This window comes from Gorilla gorilla, chromosome 4, assembly GCF_029281585.2.
Source record: "Gorilla gorilla gorilla isolate KB3781 chromosome 4, NHGRI_mGorGor1-v2.1_pri, whole genome shotgun sequence".
Taxonomy (NCBI): Eukaryota; Metazoa; Chordata; class Mammalia; order Primates; family Hominidae; genus Gorilla; species Gorilla gorilla.
Window position 1 is genome coordinate 61612227 of NC_073228.2, and position 26965 is coordinate 61639191.

The 26965-nt window shown below is 35.8% G+C and overlaps 3 protein-coding genes across 17 annotated transcripts in view; 1 reads left to right on the plus strand and 2 right to left on the minus strand.

The window, feature by feature from the left end:
- Positions 1–26965, plus strand: part of NF1 (neurofibromin 1) — a 260201-nt gene that overhangs the window by 184029 nt on the left and 49207 nt on the right. The gene's annotated exons all lie outside the window — the stretch shown is intronic.
- On the minus strand, positions 6021–18599 carry EVI2B (ecotropic viral integration site 2B). 3 transcript variants are annotated; one of them, XM_004041972.5, is made up of 2 exons: positions 16238–18599; positions 6021–7885 (listed from the first exon to the last, which is right to left on the minus strand). In XM_004041972.5, the coding sequence occupies exon 2, from the start codon at positions 7862–7864 to the stop codon at positions 6518–6520; it is 1347 nt and encodes a 448-aa protein (XP_004042020.3). In that variant the 5' UTR covers positions 7865–7885; positions 16238–18599; the 3' UTR covers positions 6021–6517. The 3 variants fall into 3 exon arrangements, with proteins under 3 accessions (XP_004042020.3, XP_018882454.3, XP_063561914.1); XM_019026909.4 differs by lacking the exon at positions 16238–18599 and adding an exon at positions 10139–10257; XM_063705844.1 differs by lacking the exon at positions 16238–18599 and adding an exon at positions 8732–9227.
- EVI2A (ecotropic viral integration site 2A) lies at positions 19915–23946 on the minus strand. Of its 2 annotated transcripts, XM_004041975.5 has the most exons (3): positions 23741–23946; positions 22619–22759; positions 19915–21277 (listed from the first exon to the last, which is right to left on the minus strand). In XM_004041975.5, the coding sequence occupies exons 2-3, from the start codon at positions 22675–22677 to the stop codon at positions 20557–20559; spliced, it is 780 nt and encodes a 259-aa protein (XP_004042023.1). In that variant the 5' UTR covers positions 22678–22759; positions 23741–23946; the 3' UTR covers positions 19915–20556. The 2 variants fall into 2 exon arrangements, with proteins under 2 accessions (XP_004042023.1, XP_063561915.1); XM_063705845.1 differs by lacking the exon at positions 22619–22759.

A 26965-nucleotide genomic window follows, 5' to 3' on the forward strand; every position in this document is an offset into this window, starting at 1 on the left:
CATGGTGATTATTATGTTTAATCAGCTTTTCAAATTTATCAACCACTTAAGTGTTCCGTCTTCCCTTTTAGGATGTATAGAAGTACTGAAATACGATTATTTTTTCTTTATCTTTCTGATACAATGGATCGTTTGACCAAGGCTACACACAAGCCAGGATACATTTGGAAATTTGCATCTTATACTTCAGATTATCAGTTCCTATGTAAAATAAACATGTTTTATTTTATATATTTGGAGTTAAAGTTTTTTTTCTTTATGCAACCTTGGGTGGTAAGTGGATATGAGTATTGTTTTTTCCAAAGACATTTTTGGTGCTATATGAATGACCATTTATTTGATTTTATGTTTTAAGAATAGCAGTATCAATTTAGGTGATTTGAGAGTGTTGCACATTTCATCTTTCTGGGAAAGTAGTTTATAGTTTTAAAATTACATGAAATAATATAAAAGGAAAATTTTTCATCATGAGTTTTATAAAGTGAGATCAGATTTATGATAAATTTTGCTCCACTCTTCAGTGGACTGCTTGTGTAAATCTGTTAAAACACAAATCTGATTTCCAGAATGGCAAGTTTAAAGAAAGCAAATAAAGTTACAGTATTTTCGTTACCAAGTGGCACCATTTAAAAACGAGTAATATTTAGCATGTTATGTGTAAGGAAAGTCTCTTTATGCCTTGTTACTAAATCCTTTGTTTTTCTCTAAATTATATTAGCATTATTTAGATTATACCACAAATAGAATTTGTTGTATTAAAATCTGAAGTTTATTTTCTTACAAGAGAAACTATACTCTAGGAGCCACCTTTTGTATAAAACTAATGTTCCTCGAAAAGTATCTGCATTTTAAGAGTCCGCAACATAGAAATTTATTGTTGATTGGGTGCTTTATTGCCACTTTACTTTGAGGGTTCAGTTGAACTCTCAATTGGATTCTTACTGTGGATTTAGGAAACCAGCCATCAATCATAGTGCTTAAAAGTAATGTGTTAAAAATACTACATTCAGCAATATTGTGGAAATAGGGAATGCATTGACATTTAGAGTTCTATTTAAGCTCATATATACACTGCTGCACTTCTAAAGATGTGACTGAGGGTCAATTTACCGACCACTTAAATCTCTTAATTTTAGGAAACCTCATTAAGTCAGTGTAGAAGTAGAGTTATGCATTTTCATTACACTTAACAGTACTTTTGTTTGAAAGAAAGGACATATTACTTCATTAATGGAGTCAAATGAATTTGGGTTTAGGCTGTTTCAAGTTTAGTTTCTGTTGTATATAATAGAAAATTCCAGTGCAATAGTAGTGGCAGTGTTTCTCATTTCAAGTTTGGGACATACCAAATTGCTTCATATTATTCAAAGATTATTGTAAAATTCTCAAAAAGAAAAAGGGAGATCATTTCAATATATTTGAATTGTAACAATCTCTTACACTGGGTGCAGCACACCAGCATGGCACATGTATACATAGGTAACTAACCTGCATGTTGTGCACATGTACCCTAAAACTTAAAGTATAATAAAAAATAAATAAATAAATAAAAGAAATTCTCATGAAATAAAATAATACCGTATTACTGTTACTCAAAAAAAGAATATTTTTTAGAGGCATAAGTATGTGTTACAACTTATTTTAAATATTGTTCAGACTCATTACATTTTCTATTAGTCTGTCTAGGTCAGTAATGATAGTTAGGCAACTTTTACATTCTAGATTAAGCAGTAAATTAATTTACGTATTCTTTTGTGTCCTAGGATATATTACCCCAACATTGTGAAAGGTATCACAAAGCATCTGCCAAGGAATAGCTATCCCACGCTAATCAGTGGTTTCAGTTTTCCATTATTATAGATAACATTTGCTATGCTTGAGAGTCAGATATTGTTTATTTTTGGTAATATGGTTGGCTATTTAGACTGATTTTCCTGCTGAATACAACTGAGAGTACTCAATAAAGTATTTTAAAAGCATGAAAGAAATAACAACATAGAAATTACCAAGTCAAAATCCAAATGAATCAGTTTCTTTGCCCACCTCCCTACTCCTTTTTTTCTTTATGCCACTGGCTTGTTGCCAAAACTCAGTCTATTATTTCCTAAAATGTCTCTCATCTTGGAGTTTTCTCTTTGACTCTTTGGGAAGATTTGATTTGTTCTTCTGTCCCCCATATTTTCTATAAGTGATTCCTCATATCATTGACATAATTGCTCATTTGCATCATCTCACAATAATTTCAAAATAATACCAGTATTGATTGCTACAATTAGATTATAGACTACCGAATAAAGTTTAAAATTTGTTTGTAGCTCTGCTTGCTTTATTTTACTAAAAGTGTATAGTAAATTCTGTGTTCTAATGCAATGTGAAATAATTCTTTTCTGTGTATTTTTATATCACCAACTTGATATAAACTTTGTTTCAGTTTTCAGCTTTTCAGGATCACAAGTCAAAATTATATATATAACAATGTATATTCAGATAAATCTTGCTTCTCTGTCTTTTCCATCCTATTTCCTTCCTTCTCCTATTAGTGACTGTTTTTATTAGCTTTTCGTTGTATCATTAACATTTCTTTTTGAAAACCTAAAAAAAAGTAAGCATATGTATGGTATGTTCTTATCCCCCCTTGTAATATAAAAGGTGACATATATACATACTGTTAGATAACTTGTTCTTCTTTTCTTACTGTATCTTGAGTATCACTCCATATCAGTATATAGGTATCTGTATAATTCATTGTTTGATCCATAGTACTCCATTTGGGAATGTACCATGGCTTATTCAACCAGTCCCCTATTGGTGGGCATCTGGGTTTTTCAGACTTTTACTGTTACGAATAATGCCACAGTGAATACCCTTGTACCTAAATAATTTTATATGTTTGCCAGTAAATCTTTGAAAAAGATTCCTAGAAGTAGGATTGCTGGGTAAAAGGGTAAATGCATTTGGAATTTTTCCAGACATTACTAAATTCCTCTCCATTGATTATACCATTTTGCAGTCCCACCAACAGTGTATCGTGGTGTCGGGTTCTATACAGTCTCACTGTATACTTTGTTGTTGAACTTTGGGATTTATTGTCCATCTGATAGGCAAGTATCTCCATCTAATTTTAAATGCATCTCTGTAATTATGAGGGGGAGTATATGTCTTTACATATGTTTAAAGACCATTTAAATGTTTTCTCCTGTAAATGTCTTAATGTTTTGCACTATTAAAAGTTGTGTTTTGGGTCTTCCCCTACCCGCCCCATATTAGGAGCATTTTAAATTTTAGAGGTATTAGCACTTTGTCTTGATTTAAGTTTTAATTTTTTTTCCAGTTTGCCTTGCCATTTGTCTTTTGGCTTTATTATGGTGAGGTGTGTGTGTCTGTGTGTAATGCGCACTTGCATGTGTGTGATATTTAAAAGTTTCATATAATTTGATTTCCCTTTTCATTGCCTCTGGATTTTGAGTCTCAGCTAGGAAGGTTTTTTCCCGCTTCCAGATTATAAAGGAATTTACTCATATTTTCTTCTATTGCTTGTATAATTTCATGGTTTATATTTAGAACTCTGGTCCTTGGTGTTCCAATATAGTGTGAAGTATGGATCAAATTTTTTCTTTTTTCCAGATGTCTATCCAATTGTTCCAATGCTTGTTTCCACTGATTTGATATTTATTTCTGGACTTTTTCTTCTGTTCCATTGATCTGTTTGTTTAGTCATATACCGGTACCACAGTGTTTTAGTTATAGGTTCCCAAAGGTGCTACTTTACTTTTTGATCAGAATTAGGTAAGAACAACAGTTAAAGATCACCCTCATCTAATTCATTTGTGTCCCTCACCACTCACACCAAATAGAAGACTTATGTGATATACGTATGTTTCAGTGCATGATGTAGGTGCTCTTTGGTCCTATATTAGTGAAAAGAGTGTTGAACCAATAGTCAGGGAGCAAACTCAGCTTTTAATACCACTTCTGAGCCCATCACTTACTTTCTCTGGTCCTGTTTTCTCAGTAGTTAACAAACAAAAGGAGTTGAACCAAATGGTCTTCAGGGTTGTGTCTGACTCTGGTTAATGCTATTTTGGTTAAGAGCACCACTAGTATGTGGTGTGAACTTTAATCTACCTTTTATTCCCCTGTGCCTTATTCTTTTGCAGTATTCATGAAATAAACTTTCTCTTCTGGATCTTAGTTCTTTAATCTTTTCTCTAAAAGATTTTTCTTTGTTCCAGCATTTTCTTCTGTCCTGCGTTTATTAGTCTGTATCTCTTCCTGCTGATTAAGCAAGGATTGCCACTGTTTGGCTGCTCAGCTTCCACTGACCTCACTGGGGAAAATTACATGCAGTTAAATGTGAATTATTCTTCCCCCAGCAAAGAATTTCTTTAAAAAAAATAAAAGGAAAAAAGACAACATAAAAACCCGGCTGCTGCCAGTAGTCTGTCCTGTTATACAAAGAACAGAAAGAGAAAACCTCCCTTTAAAAGTACTTAAAGATATCAGACAACACTATGGTCAGCTAATCAGCTCCCGTTTAATCTAAGAAAATTGGTATTTCCCTATTTTTCCCTGTATTTCTTTCAGGAAAGAAGGTGGTAAAAAGGGGCAAAAATGTGGAACGAGCCCATTAAGTAACTGTCATAAATATAAAATGAGAACAGTTATGATGATTTAAGGCATGTCAAAGACTTGGCCAAGTATAAAAACATATCTTATTTACCATAACAAAAATTCTTAAAATTAAAAAGAATAATAGGAAATTCTCAACTCCAGATTGCTGCTGGGGAAATTAGCTTTAAAAGTACTAAGTTTGGGCCGGGCACGGTGGCTCACGCCTGTAATCCCAGCACTTTGAGAGGCCGAGGCAGGTGGATCACGAGGTCAGGAGTTCAAGACCAGCCTGGCCAATATGGTGAAACCCCGTCTCTACTAAAAAAAAAAAATACCAAAATTAGCCCGGCGTGGTGGTGCACGCCTGTAGTCCCAGCTGCTCAGTAGGCTGAGGCAGGAGAACCCCTTCAACGTGGGAGGCGGAGGTTGCAATGAGCCAAGATCATGCCACTGCACTCCAGCGTGGGCGACAGAGTGAGACTCTGTCTCGAACAAAAGTACTAACTTTGAAGAATACATGAAAGAAACTTTTTAATGAGGAAGACAAAAGATGTAATATGACAATAAGTATCATGCTTATTCAGGAAAAGTAAGAAGCTCAAGGAAGTGTTTCTATAGATTAAAAAATTAATGGTCAGTAAAGATGGCTTGAAAGATTTTAGGAAAAACATTGTATGTAAAATTCCTGTGTCCAAAACCCTACTGGTTCTTATTAAATATGGAGCTTTGTTAATGTCATGAATGCCAGTGCTATGAATAAATGCTATGTTCTATTCTGAAAATCCCAGAACTATGAGTGATTCTCCAAGACTGGGCTACCATTTTATTCTAAGTGCTTGTTTCCCCCTGGAGTTAGATGGGACTAATGAGGAAGAATATGTGCTTGTTGGGCAAAGGAGCACTTCTGCAGACAAAGGCTGGCATCCCCAAAAGTATAGGCTGATGACCACTCTTGACTTTGACAAAGATTGGGCCCATGCCTACTCTAATAACTCAGACTTACCGATTGTCAGATAATGGATAAAGATGAAATTCTGTGTAAGAAAGGTGATTTAAGAGTGGATCGCATCAGAAAGTATAAGTTTAGTAAAAAGTTGAGAATCATCTGTGTTTTGATAGTCTCTTTTCCTGAAAAAAAATCACCCAAAGTCACCCGTATTTAGAACGAAGCCATAGTCTTCTTTTCCTTTTTTTTGCTTTATAAAACTTGATTTTGTTTGGGTGTTTATAAAGAAGAAACTTGTAAAGATGCCAGTTTTAAAATTTGTGCCCCCCCAACATGATAGGAAAATATTTACATTTTATGATGCATCCTCATATTTTTTTCAGGGTAAATGTTCCTAACCCAACCCTTCAGTTGATGTTTTAACATGTTTGTTTTACTCTTTGCAATGAAACCAAGAAGAAAATTTCTCTATTCTCAAACATGCATTTTAATCTCCCATTCCCACAAACTTGGAATATTTATTTAATACTTGAGGTATTAATTTAAAACTTGAAGTATATACTTAGTCTCTTATTCCTCTCCACCCCGGTCTTTGAAATGGAAACATAAAAGTTTATTCACCATAATTTTATACACAGCTTTTCAGGGGGAAAAAAACTGTACTGGGTAATAAGTATATGTAGATTGTTTCAGAGTTCTTAAATTATTGAAACATACCATGTACATATGTAAAATGTACTATACTTTAAAGATAGGTACTACAATTAGTAAATAGATTACTGTTAAATAACTTTTTTTAAAAAAAAGTTTCATCTATGCACATAGGCTCTGAGCAGATTTCAGATAGTTCCTGAATAAAAATCAAAATTCACTATCAGTTGCCTTTTTATATATGTTAACATATAAAGAAAAAAGAGTCATTTGAGGATGGAAGATCAGCTAAAAAGCAAGTTGTAATATTTATAACAGTTCCGCAGGTGGAGGTGGAAGGGATTCATTAAGATCTTGATCAGAGTTGGGAGGAATGGAGAACTCCTGACACTGGATCTCAAGGTTGGAATCTTCTTGGTTTTTCATAAAATCTACTGGTGGCAGGGGCAAGTTAAGTGAGTCAAGCGGTGGAAATGATTGCATTATCTCAGATTTATGATCTCCACAGTCTTGATTGAGACAGTCCAGAGATGGAGGGAGACTAGTAGAATCATTTGGAAGAGGAGATACAATTGTCATTGTGGGTTTATCAGATTGGTTACTTTCCTGTCCTTCCAAATCCAGAAGGGGAGGTGGTGGAGGCAGATCTGCATCATCTGAAGAAGAAACAGCAGTTCCAATTGTTGATCCATCGGCACTATCTTCTGATGTACCATTTACTTGATCTTTTATTTTCTCTGTTTTGGGGTTGTTGGAGTCTTCAATGTTTTCACTTGATTCAAACAACTTAATTTCTAAGTCATCTGCTAAAAGTGTGCTTTTGCTTGGTTTCCAGGGTGTAAGTGAAATGATTGATGTACGTTTTGTGGATATTTCATTTTCTCTGATGTTATCCATACAAATGTCAGGGGTTTCTCCATCAGCAAATGGAGATCTACCTGCCCAATTTTGATCATTTAAAACTGGTTTCCTTAAGCATTTCCAAAGTACAATGATGATTATAGCTACCAACATAGAAGTCAGAAGTACACCAATTAGTATGGCAGCTGTTGAATTATAATTGTTTTTATGTGGGGTTTGTTTGTTACTGGTAGTATCTAAGATAAATCCTGGTGTACTCCTAGGTGAATTTTTGACAGTTGAGGTTGGTTGTGTGGATGGATTATGAACAGTTATTTGTTTTCTAGAAGGGATCTGGACAGATGATGATTGTTGAGTAAAAGTATAGACAAATGACTTTGGTGGTTGTGTGGTAGAAGTATGGGCAGATGGTAGTTGTCTGGCAGAGGTGAACACGGCTTGCTGGGAGGAGGTGTTGGCTATTGGTGTTGGTTGTTTGGTGTTGTAGGCAAGTGGTCGTCCAGCAGAAGTATGTGCTTCTGGTTTTTCAGAAGAGGTGTAGACAGCTGGTGTTGGTTGTCCAGCAGTGACTTTGGCAGGTGATATTGATTGTCCAGAAAAAGTGTTGCTGAATTGTGTTGGTTGACCCAAAGGATTCCCTGTTGTGTTTTGAGAATTAGCCAATACATGTGACATTGATGATGTGAGTAAGGTAGGCTGTGACTGCTTCTCTGTTGTAATTGTCTCTGTCTTTGAAAAAAATGTATTGTTTAGGTGTCCACAAAACAAAATTAAGATGAAATATTTGGGATCCATTTCAGAATATTTCCTCGTTATCTATAGCGGGTTTATAATGAAAGAGAAAGACAGTTAGGCGTCATTGGTGTCTGGTTAAAAATTTGACTTTTCATTATGATTCCTGGCATAAAGTAGGTAGACATTATTCCTAATTAGTAGTAGTTGATTAGTAGTTATTATTCCTAATTTAGACTTGATACACTGTAGGTTTGGTGTAACAACTCTTGGATATACTCTAACCCATCATACAGCATTTGGACCTCATAAGCAGTGATCTCTCTTCTTTTATTAATACAAGTTCTGTACTTGGCTCTGCTGCCCCTCTAGCTTCATTATATTTCAGTACTTCACTTAGTCATACTTCTCAAAACGCATAGGCTCTATATGCTGGATCCATGTGTTCTCTACCTTTTTTCACCATTTTCTACTAGAAATATATTGATTCTCCTGCCTTGAAGAACACCAGTGATCATCTGTTACCTAATCTAATTGTTCTTTATTTCTTCTCTCCCCTCCCCTCCTTGACCACATTAGACACTACTGTTCCTTCACTAATATTCAAGTAGCTTTTTGTAATCAGTCTTCCTTTCATGTTACTCTCACTAGCTCTTTTTCTTCTGCCTCCTAAATATGGTTAATTGATATTCAGTCCTCACCCTTACCTACTTTTCTTTGTTCCTGATTCTGTAAGATTTTAGTTCTCAGCTTTATGCCACAATTCCTAAACCTGTACCTCCAGCCTACATCTTCTTTGTCCTAATTCTATTTGTGTGACTTCTTGGTGGATTTTTCCATATTTTATATAGATAGATAGATATAGATATAGATATAGATATCTCCCACTATCAGCAAATTCAACATATTTAAAATGGAGTTCATCTTTACCCTCACAACTGACAGCTGACTCTTCTCCCAACTTCTCTGTATCTGTTAATGGTACCACTAAGTTTCTTAGGCACAGAGTCTATTAGTAATCTTTGCAGCATCCTCAGTGTCTCTGTAGCATGGTAGCCTTATGTTAATATTACATATTTTTAAAGAATTCAATTCAACTCAGAGTCCTAGGCTTAAAATCCTAGAGTGATCTCTGAATCTGGTGGAGTAAATTCAATCCAGTTGGTCAAGTAGTCCTGCTGCTGCTTTCATTCATCTATTGGTAAATGCCACATTTGTGTGGAGCTCTGTTCTAGGTTTAGGAGATTTAAAAAAAAAAAAAAAAAGAGAGTCACTGCCTTTAAGTGTTTCAGATTCTAGTGATTGAAGCAAACAGTAAAGGCCAGGCGTGGTGGCTCATTCCTGTAATCCCAGCACTTTGGGAAGCCAAGATGGGAGGATCGTTTGAGGCCAGGAGTTCAAGAACAGCATGGACCACATAGTAAGATCCCATCTCTAAATAAAAAGAAGAAAGAAAGAAAGCTAAAAAATAATTACAATAATTTTTTTTTTCCAAGACAGTCTTATTCTGTCACCCAGGCTGGAGTGTAGTGGCACAATCTGGGCTCACTGCAAATTCCGCTTCCTGGATTCAACTGATTCTCCTCTCTCAGCCTCCAAGTAGCTGGGATTACAGGTACACATCACCATGCCTGGCCTATTTTTGTATTTTTAGCACAGACGGGGTTTCACCGTGTTGGCCAGGCTGCTCGAGAACTGACCTCAGGTGATCTGCCCGCCTTGGCCTCCCAAAGTGCTGGGATTACAGGTGTGAGCCACCACGCCTGGCCCAATTACAATAATTTGATAAGCTTTCTCATAAAAGTATGCAGGAGATGTACAGAGAAGTTAACCTAACCTGGGAAGGCTTCAGTGAAGTAAAGCTTGAACTGAATTTTAAAAGTCTATAAGAACTAATTAAATTTCCAGCCAGGGAGAGCAACAATGTGGGCACAGGAAAATAAGGCACATATGAAAGTTTGGCAGGTAGGGCTTTTTCTGGGATGTGGTAGATGCTAAAACTTGGAGAGTTAAGTTTCAGTTCTACTTCTCCCATCTAACTACCTGTCTAACCATGAGAACTAGTTGCTTAACCTTTCCTGTTCTCAATTGCCTTTCCTCTAAAGTGAGGAGTTCTACTGAGACAATTTGCAACTTTTGGTATAATATACTTGTTTTGCACATCATCAAACACAATGGCAACTATTTGGTTATCTCTTAACATTAGGGAATAGAAAATCTTAGGGTGTTAGATATTGGTATACATGATTAGAAACTATAGTTCTTCTGACTCATAAGCCTATATTTAGAGAGATTTGATGTTCTGTTGGAAGGTGCAATAAAGGTTTTACAAATTACCTTTTCAGCATATCTAAACAGCATTATCATTGCTTACTCCTCTACCACTTGGTACACAGTGATGATAAATGGCCCTGTTTTAGTAGAAGAAAAGATATGTGATTTTTTTCCCTATACGAATAATTCAAGCCTAAATTTTAAAACAGTTCTCCTTTGAACTCTCCTGCACACTGCTGAATTAATCTTAAAAGCGTGCATGATCAGGTTACTACTGCCTTGCTTGAGGGTTTAATTTCTGTTAAGATAAAACTTCCTTTTTTTTTTTTTTTTTTTTTTTTGGAGACAGAGTCTCGCTCTGTCACCCAGGCTGGAGTGCAGTGGCATAATCTTGTCTCGCTGCAACCTCTACATCCTGGGTTCAAGCGATTCTTGTGCCTCATCCTCCCGAGTAGCTGGGACTACAGTAGGCATACACTACCACACCTGGCTAATTTTTGTATTGTTAGTAGAGACAGGGTTTCACCATGTTGTCCAGACTGGTCTCGAACTCCTGACCTCAAGTGATCTGTCCGCCTCAGCCTCCCAAAATGCTGGGATTACAGGCATGAGCCACCACGCCTGGCCTGTTAAGATAAAACTTCTAAATTGAGTTTTCTTCCTTATGGCTTGAGTTAACCAGTCCAGATTCACGTATCATGACTGAAACTTCTTATCCAGCCAAATGCATCCCTTTCCCACCTTGCATACTTTCTAAACACACGCTTTTTTCCTGCTAAACAGACACTTTTATGCTGTTTTTTACCCTTCTCAAGGGTGTTCTTTTTTTTATTTTTCTTCCAGACCTAGCCTCTTCCTCTTTCTGGCTGCATATCTGAATCTGTCCTCATCTTTCAGACCTCAGTTTAAATTCCCCTTCTTAACCCAAGTTCTCTGTGACTGACTACAGCCCAAACAGATCAGTCATTTACTGAATTCCCCCTAGCTCTCATTTATTGTTTTTATGGTTCCTTACATAATTCGTGTATATATCTCACTCACACTTCTATTCTCTTAAGTAATTGTGTTTACTTTTCACATTTTCCTATACCTACTTCCTTGAACAAGATTATAAAGAACCTTGAAGAAGGCAGAAAGGAGAAAGAAAAATACTTATCTAGAGCATATTATGTGTTGTACTATCCCAGTTTTGCATACTTTATTTCACAGAACCTTCAAATGACTTTATAAGGAAGGTAAAGGGATCCCTTATTTACAGATAAAGAGACAGCGTCAAATGAGTTAAGCAGTTTGCCTGATGTTATACCACTCTAAGTGACAGATTGGGAGTTTGTACCCAGGGCCACCTGATTCCAAAGCATACGTTCTTTCTGCTACCCTTTATTGCCTCATGTTTTTATATTTTGATTTCTTTGTAGTTAATGCCTTATATATTAGGAGCACAGTAAACATTTAACTTGTATTGGGCTTCTTGATTCCTTTCCATTTTAGTTTTTGCTTTTTACTAGTACTTCTACCAGAATATAAGCAGAGGCAGTGAAATCTGAGTTAATAAATTCTGCTTTTTATCCATTTTGCAAAAGATTTAAAAGGGAAAATTTGAACACTTTTGGCATAGATATAGGGATTTGAATAATCTCTGGATGGTCATCATCCATGCAGTTCCTACCCATTATTCTTATAGATTACAAAAAAAGACGGGGGGACTTCTTTAGAAAATGTTATTCTCTTCAGAATTTCATTTTAAAAATCTGTTTTAATGCTATCCAAAGCATCAGAAAATATAAGCCATGAATTGTCTTTAGCCAAAAATGTTTCCTCTTTTGTGACTTTGCTTAAAATAAGGAAACCATACGGTTCCTCTTTTCAGTTAGCTGAAAAAGGCATTAGAGAAGGACAGGGCCCAAACAGGAACATAATTTTAAACCCAGGTTAGTTTGTAAGATCAATTTTGATAGGCTCCTATCCTCTACTGTCAGTAGTAAGCTGGTGGAACCCTCCATGTATGAGATTTTCACTTGTCAGTTAACGGTTATGGCAATATTAAAACCAAATTCCATTTTTTGCCTATCCTAACACTTTCTACCACTCTTCAGTTAGCTTTTTATCCTCCTAGGATCTGCCACATCAGAATACTAGAAGCTGTATTAGAATTCTATGATGGCAATTCAGTGTAGTCCAGAGAAGGAGAAGAAAGATTTAAAAGAGGAATAAATAGGGAATATGGTAGTGGAAAAAACTGACTTTTTTCCTAGAGGTAATGAGGCCAGCATTACTACCAGTGTGGAAGGTTATTTAGCATACACATTTTAAAATATGTAAGTGGTGTGTACCTGAAGTACCAACATTGTTTCTGTAGGTAAAGAACAATATTGGGCAGGGGAATAAAAAGGAGAAGAAGATTTAGAATAACATAAAAGGCAATGCAAAGAAATACAAAATAACACAAAAGAGAAAAAACAAAAGCTCTAGGAAGCAGCAAACAGAAAAGAGGAAGGTCAATTGACTAGAGAAGATACAGAAAAGAAGAAAAGTTAATAAACAGCTGAAAAAAAAAGCAGTGGTTATATAATTAGCAAGAAGGCAGTGTAGATGATTGAAGTAGGCAAAATGAAGTTGGGGGCGGGGGGAGATGATTGAAGTAGATGAAAGAAGCAACGGCAAAATGCTGCTCTGTTGTGGCTGGCCTGTGTTTGTGAGTGCAGGGAGACAGTAAAGACGAGCTTGCTTTCTAAAATGGAGGACCAGAATGAACCATCCTTTCAAATTCATTTACCTTTCATTTCAGGCTCTCCTGTCTGCTGTGAGTATCCTTACCATCCTCTCCCTTTTTTTTTCCCTGACACTATCCAGAAGCATACCTAGCAATTATTCCAAATAACCCATGTACCCGTGTACGTTTTATATAGAGTTTTCCAGAAATCCCTTAGCCTGCTGCTCAAGCAAATTTGTCAGCCCTCATATGCCGGTTTTTACTCATTATTATAGGCTGGCACTTTGAGGTTTAAATCTGTGATTTTGGTTCTTTTTCTTTGCTGAATATTTAGAATATTTTAAAAAGAAAAACATAAATTTAAACATTTTAAAGACAGTTACAGTGAAGCAGGAGTCCCCGTGTATAAGACATGTTCTTTTTTTTTTCCGTTTGGAGACAGGGTCTCACTCTGTCACCCGGGTTGCAGTGCAGTGGTGCAATCTCAGCTCATTGCAGCCTCTGCCTCCTGGGCTCAAGCGATCCTCACACCTCAGCTTCCCTAAAGAAGTTAGAAACTGCAGGTGCACTCCACCATGCCCAACTAATTTTTGTATTTTTTGTAGACATGGGGTTTCACCATGTCACCCAGGCTTGCCTTGAACTCCTGGACTCAAGTGACCCACCCGCCTTGGCCTCCCAAAGTGCTGGAATTATAGGCATGAGCCACCGAGCCAGGCCATAGACATGTTCTTATAAATATAATGCATAAATACTTAAAGGGTCCAGCATTTAAAATTGATGCTGTTAAGTTGGATATGTTAGGAAGTATGCCATTATCTTTTAAAGAGAATCAAGATTTGGAGAGCATATCCTAGACAAAAGACAAGTATAGATAGCTGTATCAATTACTTTGATATAATAAAAGTTGTGATGCAAATATAATAGATTAAAATTTAGCAGTAGTATTATCTCTAACTAGTGAAGTTTTGAAACCGTAAAAGAAAAAACCAGCCATTCTGCATCTTGAGGAAAAGTGGAAAGAGAAATTGACCTTCAACTACAATAGGAAGTATTTGATGACCATCTTGTATCATGATAGTGACCATTTACTGAGCACCCACCAAAGGCTAAGCAGTATCCTATTTTATTTAGCTAGGTGGTGGTTTTTTCATCCTACAGATAAGGAAACTGAGACACCACGATGTTGGGTAACTTGGCAGTATCACAGCTCTAAGTAGTGGCACTAATACAAAAATCATGCTAATCTTGTGCCAGAACCATTTCTTTCTATCACATTTCACTGTATGTGCTATACTGCCTTTCATAGAAAAGTTATGAAATAGAAATGCTTTATGAAGGAAGGAGATGTGAGTTGGTGGGAATTACATGTAAATAACACTTGTAGGTAGTCTTAGATAAAGGGTAGGAAAGAAATACCTGAAAACCCATTTTAGTCCTGATTCTACGAAAACTATTATAAGAATTTTGAATGGTTTCTATAAAGTGTCATATTTAGTAAGTTTACTGAAAATTTTGTGGTGATTTTTTTTTTTAAAGCTTGGACATTGAAAGGCATCAGATTTATGTTTCTCAATTCAAACTTAATGAGAATTAAAGTTTCCTTCTAAGTAGAATTATGTAGGAATTAGCTGGAAAACACAGGCACTACTAGTAAACTTTAGATTTGGGACTAACCCTTTAAAAACATGTATGGGACCAGGCGCAGTGGTTCCTGCCTGTAATCCCAGCACTTTGGGAGGCCGAGGTGGGCCAATCACTTGAGGTCAGGAGTTCAAGACCAGCCTGACCAACATGGTGAAACCCCGTTTCTACCAAAAATACAAAAAATTAGCCAGGCGTGGTGGTGGGTGCCTGTAATCCCAGCTACTCAGGAGGCTGAGGCAGAAGAGTCTCTTGACCCTGGGAGGCAGAGGTTGCAGTGAGCCTGTGAGCCAAGATGGTGCCGCTGCACACCAGCCTGGGTGACAGAGGGAGACTCCATCTCAAAAAAAAAAAAAAAAAAAAAAAGTATGGGATTCTATGACAAAAACACACCATAAGGATTGATGGGAAATTTTTTAATTTTATGAAATATGACAGTGAAAAAAATTTAATATAATTTTATGACTTTATGCATAATGAAATAAACTAAATATTAGAAGCAGAAAAATATATAGACAAGCCTAATCTGAAAAAGAGATAAATATCTTTATTTTCTGACTTCCACAGTAATTACTTAGAAGAAATCCTTCTAAGAGAAAGTCATGAATATTTATTAAGTGTTGAAATGCGATATCACCCACTATGAACATATTATTCCCTGAAATTACAAGTCTACGTAAAATACTCTTTGCAGTTTTTATTTGCCCATTTTACCCACAGCAAGCATCTTTTATGCATATTAACAATTTTCTATTGTTTATTCTGTGGGTTTCTTCTGTCTTATACTATGTTCTAAAGTCTCAGATAATGTGACATAAACACGTAGATGATATTAATATACGCGTGCATGTTTGATTATTGACTAACATTTTTGGCTTAGTAAGCTTTTAAAATGAGCCATAATGTTTTCATGTCATCATTATTAAATATAAAATCTATATGTAAAAAATAAAGCATGTATAATAATAATAATCAAATACCACATCTGATTTCTTTTTCTTTCTAAATTAAGTGAAGGTGACCATTCTTACTATGCAAACTAAAGGGGATACAAAAATTTTAATTTATGCATTATATTATGTACAGGAAAATTCTATAAAAAGTACATTAGAACTTTTAACAATTAATATTTTGGAGGTTATAAATTCAGTCATAGCCTGTGGAATCTAGTTCTATTTCTAACCCTTAGCTTTATCTGCCATGGCTATAGTTTCTTTTTAATTCTAAAACTAAGGTTAACAAATATGATTGTGGCTGGGAGCGGTGGCTCACTCCTGTAATCCTAGCACTTTGGGAGGCCGAGGTAAGCGGATCACCCAAGGTCAGGAGTAGGAGACCAGCCTGGGCAACATAGTGAAACCCCATCTCTACTAAAAATACAAAAAAATTAGCCAGGCGTGGTGGTGGGCGCCTGTAATCCGAGCTACTTGAGAGGCTGAAGCAGGAGAATTGCTTGAACCCAGGAGGTGGAGGTTGCAGTGAGCTGAGATTGTGCCACTGCACTCCAGCCTGGGAGACAGAGCAAGACTCTATCTCAAAAAAATATATATATGTGTGTGTGTGTGTGTGTGTGTGTGTGTGTGTGATTAAATAAACTTAAAAGGTCTTATACAAACCTAGGTGAAAATATTTTTCTAAGGCAAGCTGAACACTGAGTATTTTTTAATTCTATGCAAGAAAACCACAAAAACCTGTTATAGACATCTTTAGACTATCAGAGTTTAAGTTTAAAACACTAATGACAGTTTTTAAAATAAATTTTATATAAAGCAAGATCAAACCAAATTGTGTGAAAATTTTCTTACCTCAGCTGTTAACTTCTTTTGCAGAATGCTAAATTCTTGTTCTAACTGGACATTTTGGTGATTTGGCTAAGAAAGGAAAATGGGTGGTTCAATTCAGATTTAAAATGTTCCTGTAGCAAACTGAAATAGTTTCTGTAGAAAAAGAGGAAGTTTATCAATAGCTGGTTCCGGAAGTGCAATAAACCACAAAGTGACTAAGAAATATATTACTTTAACAGAACTTATTTTGAAATACATTTTGGAGCCCTATGATTTGAGTGCTTTTAATTATGTAAATAAATATTTGAGATACTCTAGTAATATGATTATATAAATTAAATATTTAGGATGGAGTCCCGGAGAGAAAATTACATGTTCTAAGAAGAAAAGCTGCCAGTTGGGTTATCACTTACAGTGAGATTTCTCTCATAAGAAGTGAGTGATGTGTTCTGTTTACTTGTATGACCTTAGGCAAGACTCTGCACTTCTGAGTCACCGTTTCCTCCTCTAAAGGAATATTTTATTGGGTTATTGTGAGGATTAAATAAGATAGCATAATATAACATGTATAAATGCCTCACCCACTGCAGGTAACCAATAAATGTAATGTTATTTCCTCATAATATAAAAAGTCCAGGGTAAAAGTATAATTACATTATTTTGCAAATGACAGGATCTCATTCTTTTTTTTGGCTGAATAATACTCCATTGTGTATATGTACCATATTTTCTTTATCCATTCATCTGTTTATGGACACTTAGGTTGCTTCCAAATCTTGGCTGTTGTGAATAGTGTTACAACAAAAGTGTGAGTGCAGATGTCTCTTTGTACAGTTTTCCTTTCTGTTGGGTATATACCTAGCAGTGGGATTGCTGGATCATATGATAGCTCTATTTTCAGTTTTTTTGAGGAACCACCAAACTGTTCTCCATAGTGGTTTTACTGATTTACATTCCCACTAACAGTGTACGAGAGTTCCCTTTTCTCCACATGCTTCCCAGCACTTGTTATTGCCTGTCTTTTGAGTATAAGCCATTTTAACTGGGGTGAGATGATGTATCATTGTAGTTTTGATTTGCATTTCTCTCATCAGTGGTGTTGAGTACCCTTTCGTATGCCTGTTTGCCATTTGTATATCTGTAATTAAATTATTTTGACCAAATATTTTACTAGTGACTTTTGAGTTCAAGTTCACAACTATTTATTTGGTTACCCACAAAGTAGTTACTTCTCAGTGGAAAATAAAATAAATTGGGGATCATTTTTTAAATAAGAAGTTAACTAAAGTTAACTTGTTACTAAAGGGTAATGAGGGGTTGGGGAGATGGTGTTACCGGTTAATAGGTACAAAAAACAATAGAAAGAATGAATAAGACCCTATTTGATAGCACAACAGAGTGACTATCATTAATACCATAATTATACATTTTAAAGTAACTAAAAGTGTAATTGGATCCTTTGTAACACAAAGGATAAGTGCTTGAAGGGATGGATACCCCATTCTCCATGATGTGATTATTTCACGTTGCGTGACTGTATCAAAACATCTCATTACCCTTTAAATATATACACCTACTATGTACCCACAAAAATTTAAAATACAAAAAATTTTTAAGTTAACTAAACAAAGTGTATTGAAAAGAGTGAGTCCATCTGAATAAAAATTTCTTTGAGTAAGTCACCTTTCCTCTCTTGAAAAATGGAGATCATAATTCCTAATTTATAAGCTTATTGTGGAATTAAATAAATGTAAAGTGCCTTGGATGATGCATATTATAGTAGGTACGGAATGTGTTAACCCATGCACTGCTTTTTCCTGGTCACTGCGGGAAACACAGGTTATTATGACCTTGTTCTTAACTTCAGGGTACTTATAGCTTGGTGCAAAAAGAATAGTTTTTTTTTTACGGGCTCCTACTATAAAGCATAATATAATCAAATGCTATAAAGCTTTTGATTCACTGGTTTTTGGAAGTATTGTTGTTTTTACGGACAGGGTATTGCTGTGTTGCGCAGGCTGGTCTTGAACTCCTGACCTCAAGCAATCCTCCTGCCTCAGCCTCTCGAGTAGCTAGGACTACAGGCACATGCTACTATGCTCACTGGCTGGCTTATTTATTTATTGTAAAGTTGAGGCTCTTACTTTGTTGTGCAGGCTGGCCTCAAACTCCTGGCCTCAGGTGATCCTCCCAGGATTATAGGTGTAAGCCACTGCGCCTAACCTGATTCACTATTTTTAAATCCCTGAATTAAGCTGGTGAACTGTAATACCCAGGGGTAGGGAATGTGTTTTTGTTCAAAACTAAATGACTTTTAAATTTTGAACTCAAAGATATCTTACCTACCATTTTAAAATACCTGTCATTTGTAAAGGAAACACTTCTGTTTGTTCAGTAACTATCATTGGATAGTACCATTCTGAGAGTATATGTTTAATAGCCAAGATAGTGAGTGGTGAATTTTAAATATTCTTTTAAATATCCTTGTGGTAGAAGCTCTCTGGTGAGAAAATGTTTGACCAGTATGTTGAATATGAAAGTAATTTCCTATTTTTATGATGATATTAATTTCTTTTAATTTTCTCTGACAAGTGTTTATTTATGACCCTTGATTCAAGGAGTGTTTTGTGTTACTCCTGGATGTACTGGTGCACAATCTCAAATTTTCAATTTTTGCACAGAATGGGAAGTCTGCCCAGTTTCATTTCTAATCTGGGTTATTTTTCCCCTCAAAAGATAACCTGATTTCAGTCACCATGACTGGCATGAATATTCTCATGCTTTCCTTTTTACTTTGTTAACACTTAACTTTATCTGGAATAATATTGTTGTGATTTCTTGTTTAGAGAATAGATTTGTTTTTTACAAATTGCTAATAAATTGATAATAAAAATGATGCTTTATTTTTTTTCCTCTCATTTTAATAATAGCTAGACGTTTGAATTTGATGACCAAGAGCAGTTATCACCTTGAGAGTTACGTAAAAATTACCAATGCTTAGAGTTCACCCCATTCCAGTTGCATCAGAAGGAAGACATGGGAATTAGGCATTGGTGTTTTTTTAAAAACTCTTCAGGTGATTCTGACATGCAGCCAGGGTAAGAATCACTAGCTTAGAAGGGAGAGTAAGATTGTAGTCATACTTGGGAAAAAACATATAAAAAATATTTTTAAAATGGTTAATATATTGCCCAAAATAAATGCCCAGTAAGGGATGAGATTTTTGAAATGTGGCCTGATCTTAGCCCTGTGTTAATTTCAGTAGATATTTGGAAAGTCTCTCAAACCAATTTTTGTAATATATTTAATTGAAGATGGGGGGGGTCTCAACTTAAATGTAAGTCATTATTTTACTTGAAGCCAGTTTCTTTAAAGGTTAAATTATAACCTGAAGTATCCAGTTTTCCAGATTTGAACACACACACACACACACACACACACACACACACCCCTAATAAATCATTAGGCTACTTGGCATCCTTGAAGTCCAAAAATTAATCAACCTTTGGTACTTGTTAATGTTCCAGTAAGTAGTATTTATAGAAAAGATGAATATTATTAATCATAAACAGTGAAACATACTTTGCATTTACACTTAGCCTATTGGTGTGGCTATAAATCTTATTTATTTTAGTCGTGCTCTATTTCTTATTGATCTTTACAGTGTGTTCTCTAAAGTAATAAAGTGAATGCAAATATACGTGGTCACAGGTTTATTCTGAGTTTTAATTTATTATACAAAAGTAAAGGTTTTAATTTAATATTAATAGTAGAAAAACACTTTCTTACGTGTGCCATATGGAAAGATAAAGGATCTATTCTAAAATTAGCTGTGTTGGTTGATAAGCTGGTGTGGATTCTGCCACATCCAGCAAAGAAGATACCATTAAATTACACAGTTTAGCTCTCTCTATCTATGCATTAGGAATTTGACTTCCATTTGATGTTAAAGCATATACTTGGCTTTAAGGACACACTAAAACTATTCAAAGTTTAATTACATTCAGACAAAGATCATCTAACCACTGTTGCTACATAGGGAATATTTATTTAATTATCCCTTGCTATCTCTATTAATCAGTTTCCTCAATTTATCCTTAAAACTTTCCTCAAATGCTTATTTTATTATTTGCTTTTTAAAATATTCAGTGTCAAAACAAAAGTACACAGTTTAAGTAATTAAGCAGGCATACTTCTCCCTGTCTCACCTGCTTGATTCTAAATTGCAAGGTCTACCATGTCAAATTTTAGATAATCAGAACAACACTTTGGGATTAAATACCAACTGACTTCATTTTTACTCCATAACCCTTCTCATTGCTACTTTGCATTTTTCTTCACTAACCTATCTGTTTGTTAGTAAGTTTTTCAGTTCCTTCTTCATCTTTTCTTTCCCTTGTAGCTGTGAGCACTCCAGTAGATTGCATCACTAGGTTGGGTCCTGTGAGCTGTTTTGTTCTTTTCCAAGTGTCTGATTCAGCGGGCCATAGACCGCTTGCCAGAAAATCGCCATTGCTTCTAGGCTGACGCTTGCCTACTTGTTTTGATCGTCTGAGAGAAGAGACTTTGTTTGCCAAAACCACAGTTGATAGAAATAGAAAGGTACAGATAAGAAAAAGCACTGCAATTATAATTAAGCAAATTAGCATAGCCACGTTGTTGTTGTTTTCCTCACAGACATCCTTTTTGAAAATTTCACCATGACTTTTGCTTGTGTTTTCAATGCTCTGTACTGTTGAAGGACTGTTGCTGACGACAGAAGGTATATAAAGCTCCTGTTCGGATTTAGAAGTTAAAGATACTATGTGAGATGTTTCAGGCATGTTTGTAGAATTACCTTTATAATCTACTTCAGGAGTTATAGGGTTTGTGTTAATGTTTTCATTTTGGTTTCTGCCTGTCTTGTTTTGAATAACTGAATCCCAGGAAGAAGTACTGTTAGCCCACAGACGGGTATAGTTTGCTTTTGTTCCAGGAGACAAAGAAAAAACTGCTGTCATCAGAAAGGCAAGATGTAGGTAATGTCCTGTGTGTTCCATGTCCGTGGGCATACTTGGCAATCTGTTGGGATAGCAATATAATTTGTTAGTTTGTGAAAGAATAATGGATCCTAGTTTTGGTAATTGTAGTTAAAAGATAGTGTTGAGATGTTACAAGTAAACTACAAGCTTATGCCTAATATTCGCTACCCTGAATTCCTTCTCAACTGAATTTCTTTTCTATTCAGCTATGTATGAAGAAGCATTTTAATTTCTATTAACACTTTTAGATGCTAGAAGTTAGCATTACAAATAAATATTAATCATTTTAAGTGGACTATCATGGCTTTATATAGTTTTCTTCCTTTGAAGCGTGCTAGACTTCTGCTTTGAGTCAGTTAGTTCTGCTTTTACTTTTCTGATTCCTTCTTTAAAAAAAAAAAAAATTAAGGATCATTCTTACAGAAACTACCCACCCTCTAACCTGTCACCAATCTTTACAGAAGAAATGTGGCCTTGAGCTTCTTGCTTCATGTATGAAATAAAAATGCAAATTTTTTTGGTGGAAAGAGGGGAAGTTTGGTAGCAACCAAAAGAAACTGAACTTCAAATAGAAATTCAAGGTGTTCTTTTTTTTTCTTGGGTGTTCATCTTGAAGCTTAGAGTAAAGCTGGTACTTAGAAATACATTTGGAAGTGTATTTGTGAACGCAATTTTACTGTGGTGGTTGTCTCTTTTCATTTATATTTCCCTGGACTGACTGTGTCTTTCTGAAGGCAAAGGCATACCAGTTTTCTCAACCTAAAAATCTGAAGAAAAAAAAAAAACAGCAAATTTCCTCTGAGTAGACTTAAAAGTTCAACAAAAGTTGCTGGGTTTTCTTTTAAAGCATCATTTATACCTAGCATTTTTTCTGATTTTGACATAATTGTAAAAAAAAAAGTGTAATAAAATAGAAATAGAGCATCAGGATCTTGATGATTTGGGATGAAGTGGCAGGTTATAAGCATCTCAACATATAATTGAAAATGTTGAATTTCCACTTTGGCCCTGAGCTTGCTGGAAACTAGTACAAAAAGGAGACAAGTTATATTATACATTTTTATTATCTACCAAATGATTGATTTAAATAGAAATGGCATATCTTAGAATTTAACAGTTCCATGTACTGCTAACCCAGCAGGAAAGATTTATAATCATTATTGAGGTATCTTATAATAATATACCAGTTTGTCTTGAGCTACTTTTGAAAGGAGTATTTTATTGTTAGCATTTATTTGAATGAACTAACAGCAAAACTATATTGTTCTCCTGAGATTTACTAAATGAAATTGCCTGGTTAAGAACCCTACGTATGCTATAGAAATTCTTCTCAAATGTACTTAGGAGTCCTTTTTATTAAAAAAAAAAGGCAGATTCTTACCTAGCTAGTATAGGTAGGGCCTGAAAGTCTTTGTTTCCAAACCAACTCCTAAGCAACATGGATGCCAGTGCTAGTCAGGCTTTTGAACATCAAGGTTTTATAAGAAATGGTTGTTATATGTCATTGGCTGACGTTTGTATACTATTAAAATACAGAAATTGAAAATAAGAAATGTGATACGTTGAGTTATGCAAACGAAAGTAGCATGTAATAAACAATACTAACTGGAGACTATATTTCATATTAATAGTAGGGAGGAAAAACTTTATTAAATATTCTAGGATTAAGATTACTTTTTAGATTATGACCTTTAGTAGACAGTTAAAGGCACAAGTCACTGGCTTTTGTATAATAGTGTTCAGCTTTAATTTTTAAGTTTGGTGCATAAATCTTTGGATATTTCATGATTCTTTCACAAAAAGAAATACTTGAAATTGGATTAGCAAGTAATTTCCATCTTTTTATACTAGACTGGACTTCTGTATTAGATGCTAGAATGATTTAAAGTAGATTATTCTTTTCACATTAGTTCATTAACAGTGTAGTATACATCATAGTATTGGTACACATTTTAACAGTGCTTACCACGGAACAGATAATAGGCCTGCTGTTGATTGTCTTCAGCCAGATGTACTGCAGTGCCCAAATAAACAAACTGTATGACAAAATGAGACTTTCTCTTGCCCTTACAAATGCCTGAGAATTGAGGACTGTTTTTACTCCAGTTTATGCCTTGGAGGCCAGGTTGTGTTATCAAAAGTTTTCTTATATCTGATCATTTTCAGTAGAATTTATTTTCAGTAGAATTTGTAATGTCCAAGCATTAGTAATGAGAAATTTATTTTTTAACTTTTGAAAAATAACAAAACATTTCCAGTTTACTTGAGGAAACCAAACTTAGATCCTTCGTAATCCTAATTTAAAACTCCATGGCAATGGCAAATTTTTTCATTTCTGACTTAAGATTTATGTAATAGGACAGAAAAAAAAGTATACATTTTCAGTCACAATTCTAGTTTGTTAGTGAGATTCTTACACACTTTGATAGCATTTCCTCAAACGCTAATCTGTCAAACATTAGAAGTGAAAAGGCATAAGACAAGCCGTATATATATGACCTACCTTACAAAATGCTTGGTCAAAATCTGATTATAACGTGATTTTGATAAACCACTTCTTTTCTTGTCTTCTTTTTAAAGCAGAATAGACTTGGAGAATATGAGCCTTAAAGTAAATCTGCAGTAAAAAAGGATATGTGCAGCTAGTTTTCCACTTTTAAAACCAAACCACAGATGACACATTTCCTTTCCACTGCAACTAAAGCACATGTCACAGGAGGGAAAAAAAAAAACAAAACGAAAAAACTCCAACTTCTCTAGTTGGCCACTGGCATGACAGGAGGCTTTGTAGAACAAGTCCCCGCCTCCAGAGCAGGGAGGGTTTTCCACTTAATGCCTTTTGACAGTATGCTCATTCTATAGGCCTGCTACATGCTTTAGTGTCATTCAAAAGAGGTTTTGAAATGGTATCTTCCTTTTCAAATCTTCTCTAAAAGACTTATTTGAAATCTACAGACTGATTTGAAAATGTGAGTTTGGAGTCGATGGGATACTGATCAGATAATATACAATTGTGGAACTGCAGCAATTATTTGAGAAAATATCTAGTAAACTTAGATTATATGGGACAGAAAATGCTTTCGTGTGGTGTAGTGTGTGTATACACACACACACACACACACATATACAACTGTCAAACATCCTGTCATCACCTCAAGTTTAACGTGACTGAAAACAGACTTTAAGAACTGGGTATGGGCTGGACGCAGTGGCTCACACCTGTAATCCCAGCACTTTGGGAGGGTGACGCAGGCAGATCACTTGAGGCCAGGAGTTCAAGACCAGCCTGGCCAACATAGAGAAAACCTGTCTCTACTAAAAATATAAAAATTAACCAGGCAGGGTAGCATGCACCTGTAGTCCCACCTACTTGGGAGGCTGAGACAGAATAGCTTGAACCCGGGATGTGGATGCTGCAGAGATCATGAGATCTTGGCTGCATGAGCTAAGATCATGCCACTGCACTCCAGCCAGGAAGACAAAGTAAGACTCTGTCTCAAAAAAAAAAAAAAAAAAAAAAAAAAAGAACTGGATATGGCAGCACATATCTGTAATCCCAGCTACTAGGTAGGTTGAGGTAGGAGGATCACTGGAGCCCAGGAGTTCAAATCCAGCCTGGGTAACATAGCAAGATTCCATCTCTTAAAAATTAATTAAATTAATAAAATAAAAAGAACTTTATTTTTTCTTTAAAGGAGGCTGCCTGTGACAGTCTTCTTGTTTCTGTTCATGATAGCAACATTCTAATATCAGAGGCTTAGTATACAACACATCATTTTAATTTAAGTCCTCTCAGTCCTGATCAGACTTTGAATCATGTTGGTCCTTCCTTCATATTGTTGGATCAGTTTCTTTTTCCCTGTTTTTACTGTCAACAGTACTATTTTAGATCCTTATCAGGTCATACCTAGACTCTACAGTGCCTTTTCGGTAGCCCTGAATCCTTCTTATATCTTGTATACATCACTGTCTTTGGTCATATCACCCCTTTCTTTAAGGGAAAATAAAACCGGTTGAACAATTCCCTAATACATACAACAATGATTCAGAAATGTTTGTGTACATAAACATCAGATGAGAAGATTGTTTAAAAATTATAAAAGCAGGACATGGTGGCTCACACCTGTAATCTCAGCACTTTGGGAGGCTGAGGCGGGAGGATTACTTGAGCCACAGAAATTCGAGACCAGCCTGGGCAGCATGGCAAAATCCTGTCTCTACAAAAAATACAAAAAAAACAAAAACAAAAACAAAAAACTAGCTGGGCATGGTGGCGCTTATCTGTAGTCCCAGCTACTCAGGAGGCTGAGGTGGGAGGATCACCTGAGCCTGGGGAGGTCAAGGCTACAGTGAGCTGTGACCGTGCCACTGCAGTCCAGCCTGAGTTAAGGAAAAACAAAAAAAAAGATAAAAATTTCCAGGCCCCACTACATAGATCCATATTTAGTAGGTCCAGGTTGGGACCAGGAAACTGCATTTTTATCAAGCACCACAGTTGATTCTGACGCCAGTAGTCCACAGAACATATGCTGAGAAATGGTGAGCCCCTAGTAGAAAACCTAAGCCCTTTGGTTGGGCAGTTATGGTCTCTCCACAATTTGACTATTCTGTATTTTCCCAGCTTTATCTCTCAAAACTTCTCTACCTGAATCCTCCATTCTGGCTAGACTAGCTGTCTCTTCAACACATCTAGTTACCTGTTTCTTTTCCTTTTTGCCTTTCTCCATAAGGCCTGCCCAGTCCTCTTGCTGAGTTCTGCATTCCTCCTTACCCGATTCAGCCACTGTATCTTCTATGTAGCTTTCACTGACTGCCCAGTTTGTGTTAATCTCTCTCTCCCTCCTTTGTCTTAATAACAGTATTTTCTCTGCATTTCCTTTGATAAGTGATTACTTTCTACCTCATATCTTCTATCTTGAAATATTTGTGTTGTTTTAAAATCATTTGACTTGGCATATTTTTATCTTATTTTCTCCCAACAAGATTAAAAACTCTGAGGTGAAGTTTTTTATTGATACATGATAATTTGTACGTATTAATGGAGTATGTGTGATTTTTTTGTTTTGTTTTTCTTTTTGTTTTTGTTGGAATCTCGCTCTATCGCCCAGGCTGGAGCGCAGTGGCGCAATCTCAGCTCACTGCAAACTCCCCTCCCAGGTTCAAGCAATTCTCCTGCCTCAGCCTCCCAAGTAGCTGGGGCTACAGGCACGTGCCACCACACCCAGCTAATTTTTGTATTTTTAGTAGAGACAGGGTTTCACCATGTTGGCCAGGCTAGTCTCGACCTCCTGACCTCAGGTGATCTGCCCGTCTTGGCCTCCCAAAGTGCTGGGATTGCAGGCGTGAGCCACCATGCCCTGCCTGTATGTGTGATATTTTGATACATGCATATAACGTGTAATGATTAAACCAGGGTGATTGGGATATCCATTGCCTCAAAGAAAAGAAATTGTTTCGTCTAGCTGTTTTGAAATATACAATGTTGTTATTAACTAGTCACCTTACTATGAATAGTAGAACTTGTTCCTTCTATCTAGTTATAACAATACATATATTATTTATTTTATTATTATTTTTTAAGACAGTCTCACTGTTGCCCAGACTGAAGTGCAGTGGTACAATCTCAGCTCGCTGCAGCCTCTGCCTCCCAGGTCCGAGTGATTCTCGTGCCTCAGCCTCCCAAGTAGCTGGGATTACAGACATGTACCACCATGCCTGGCTAATTTTT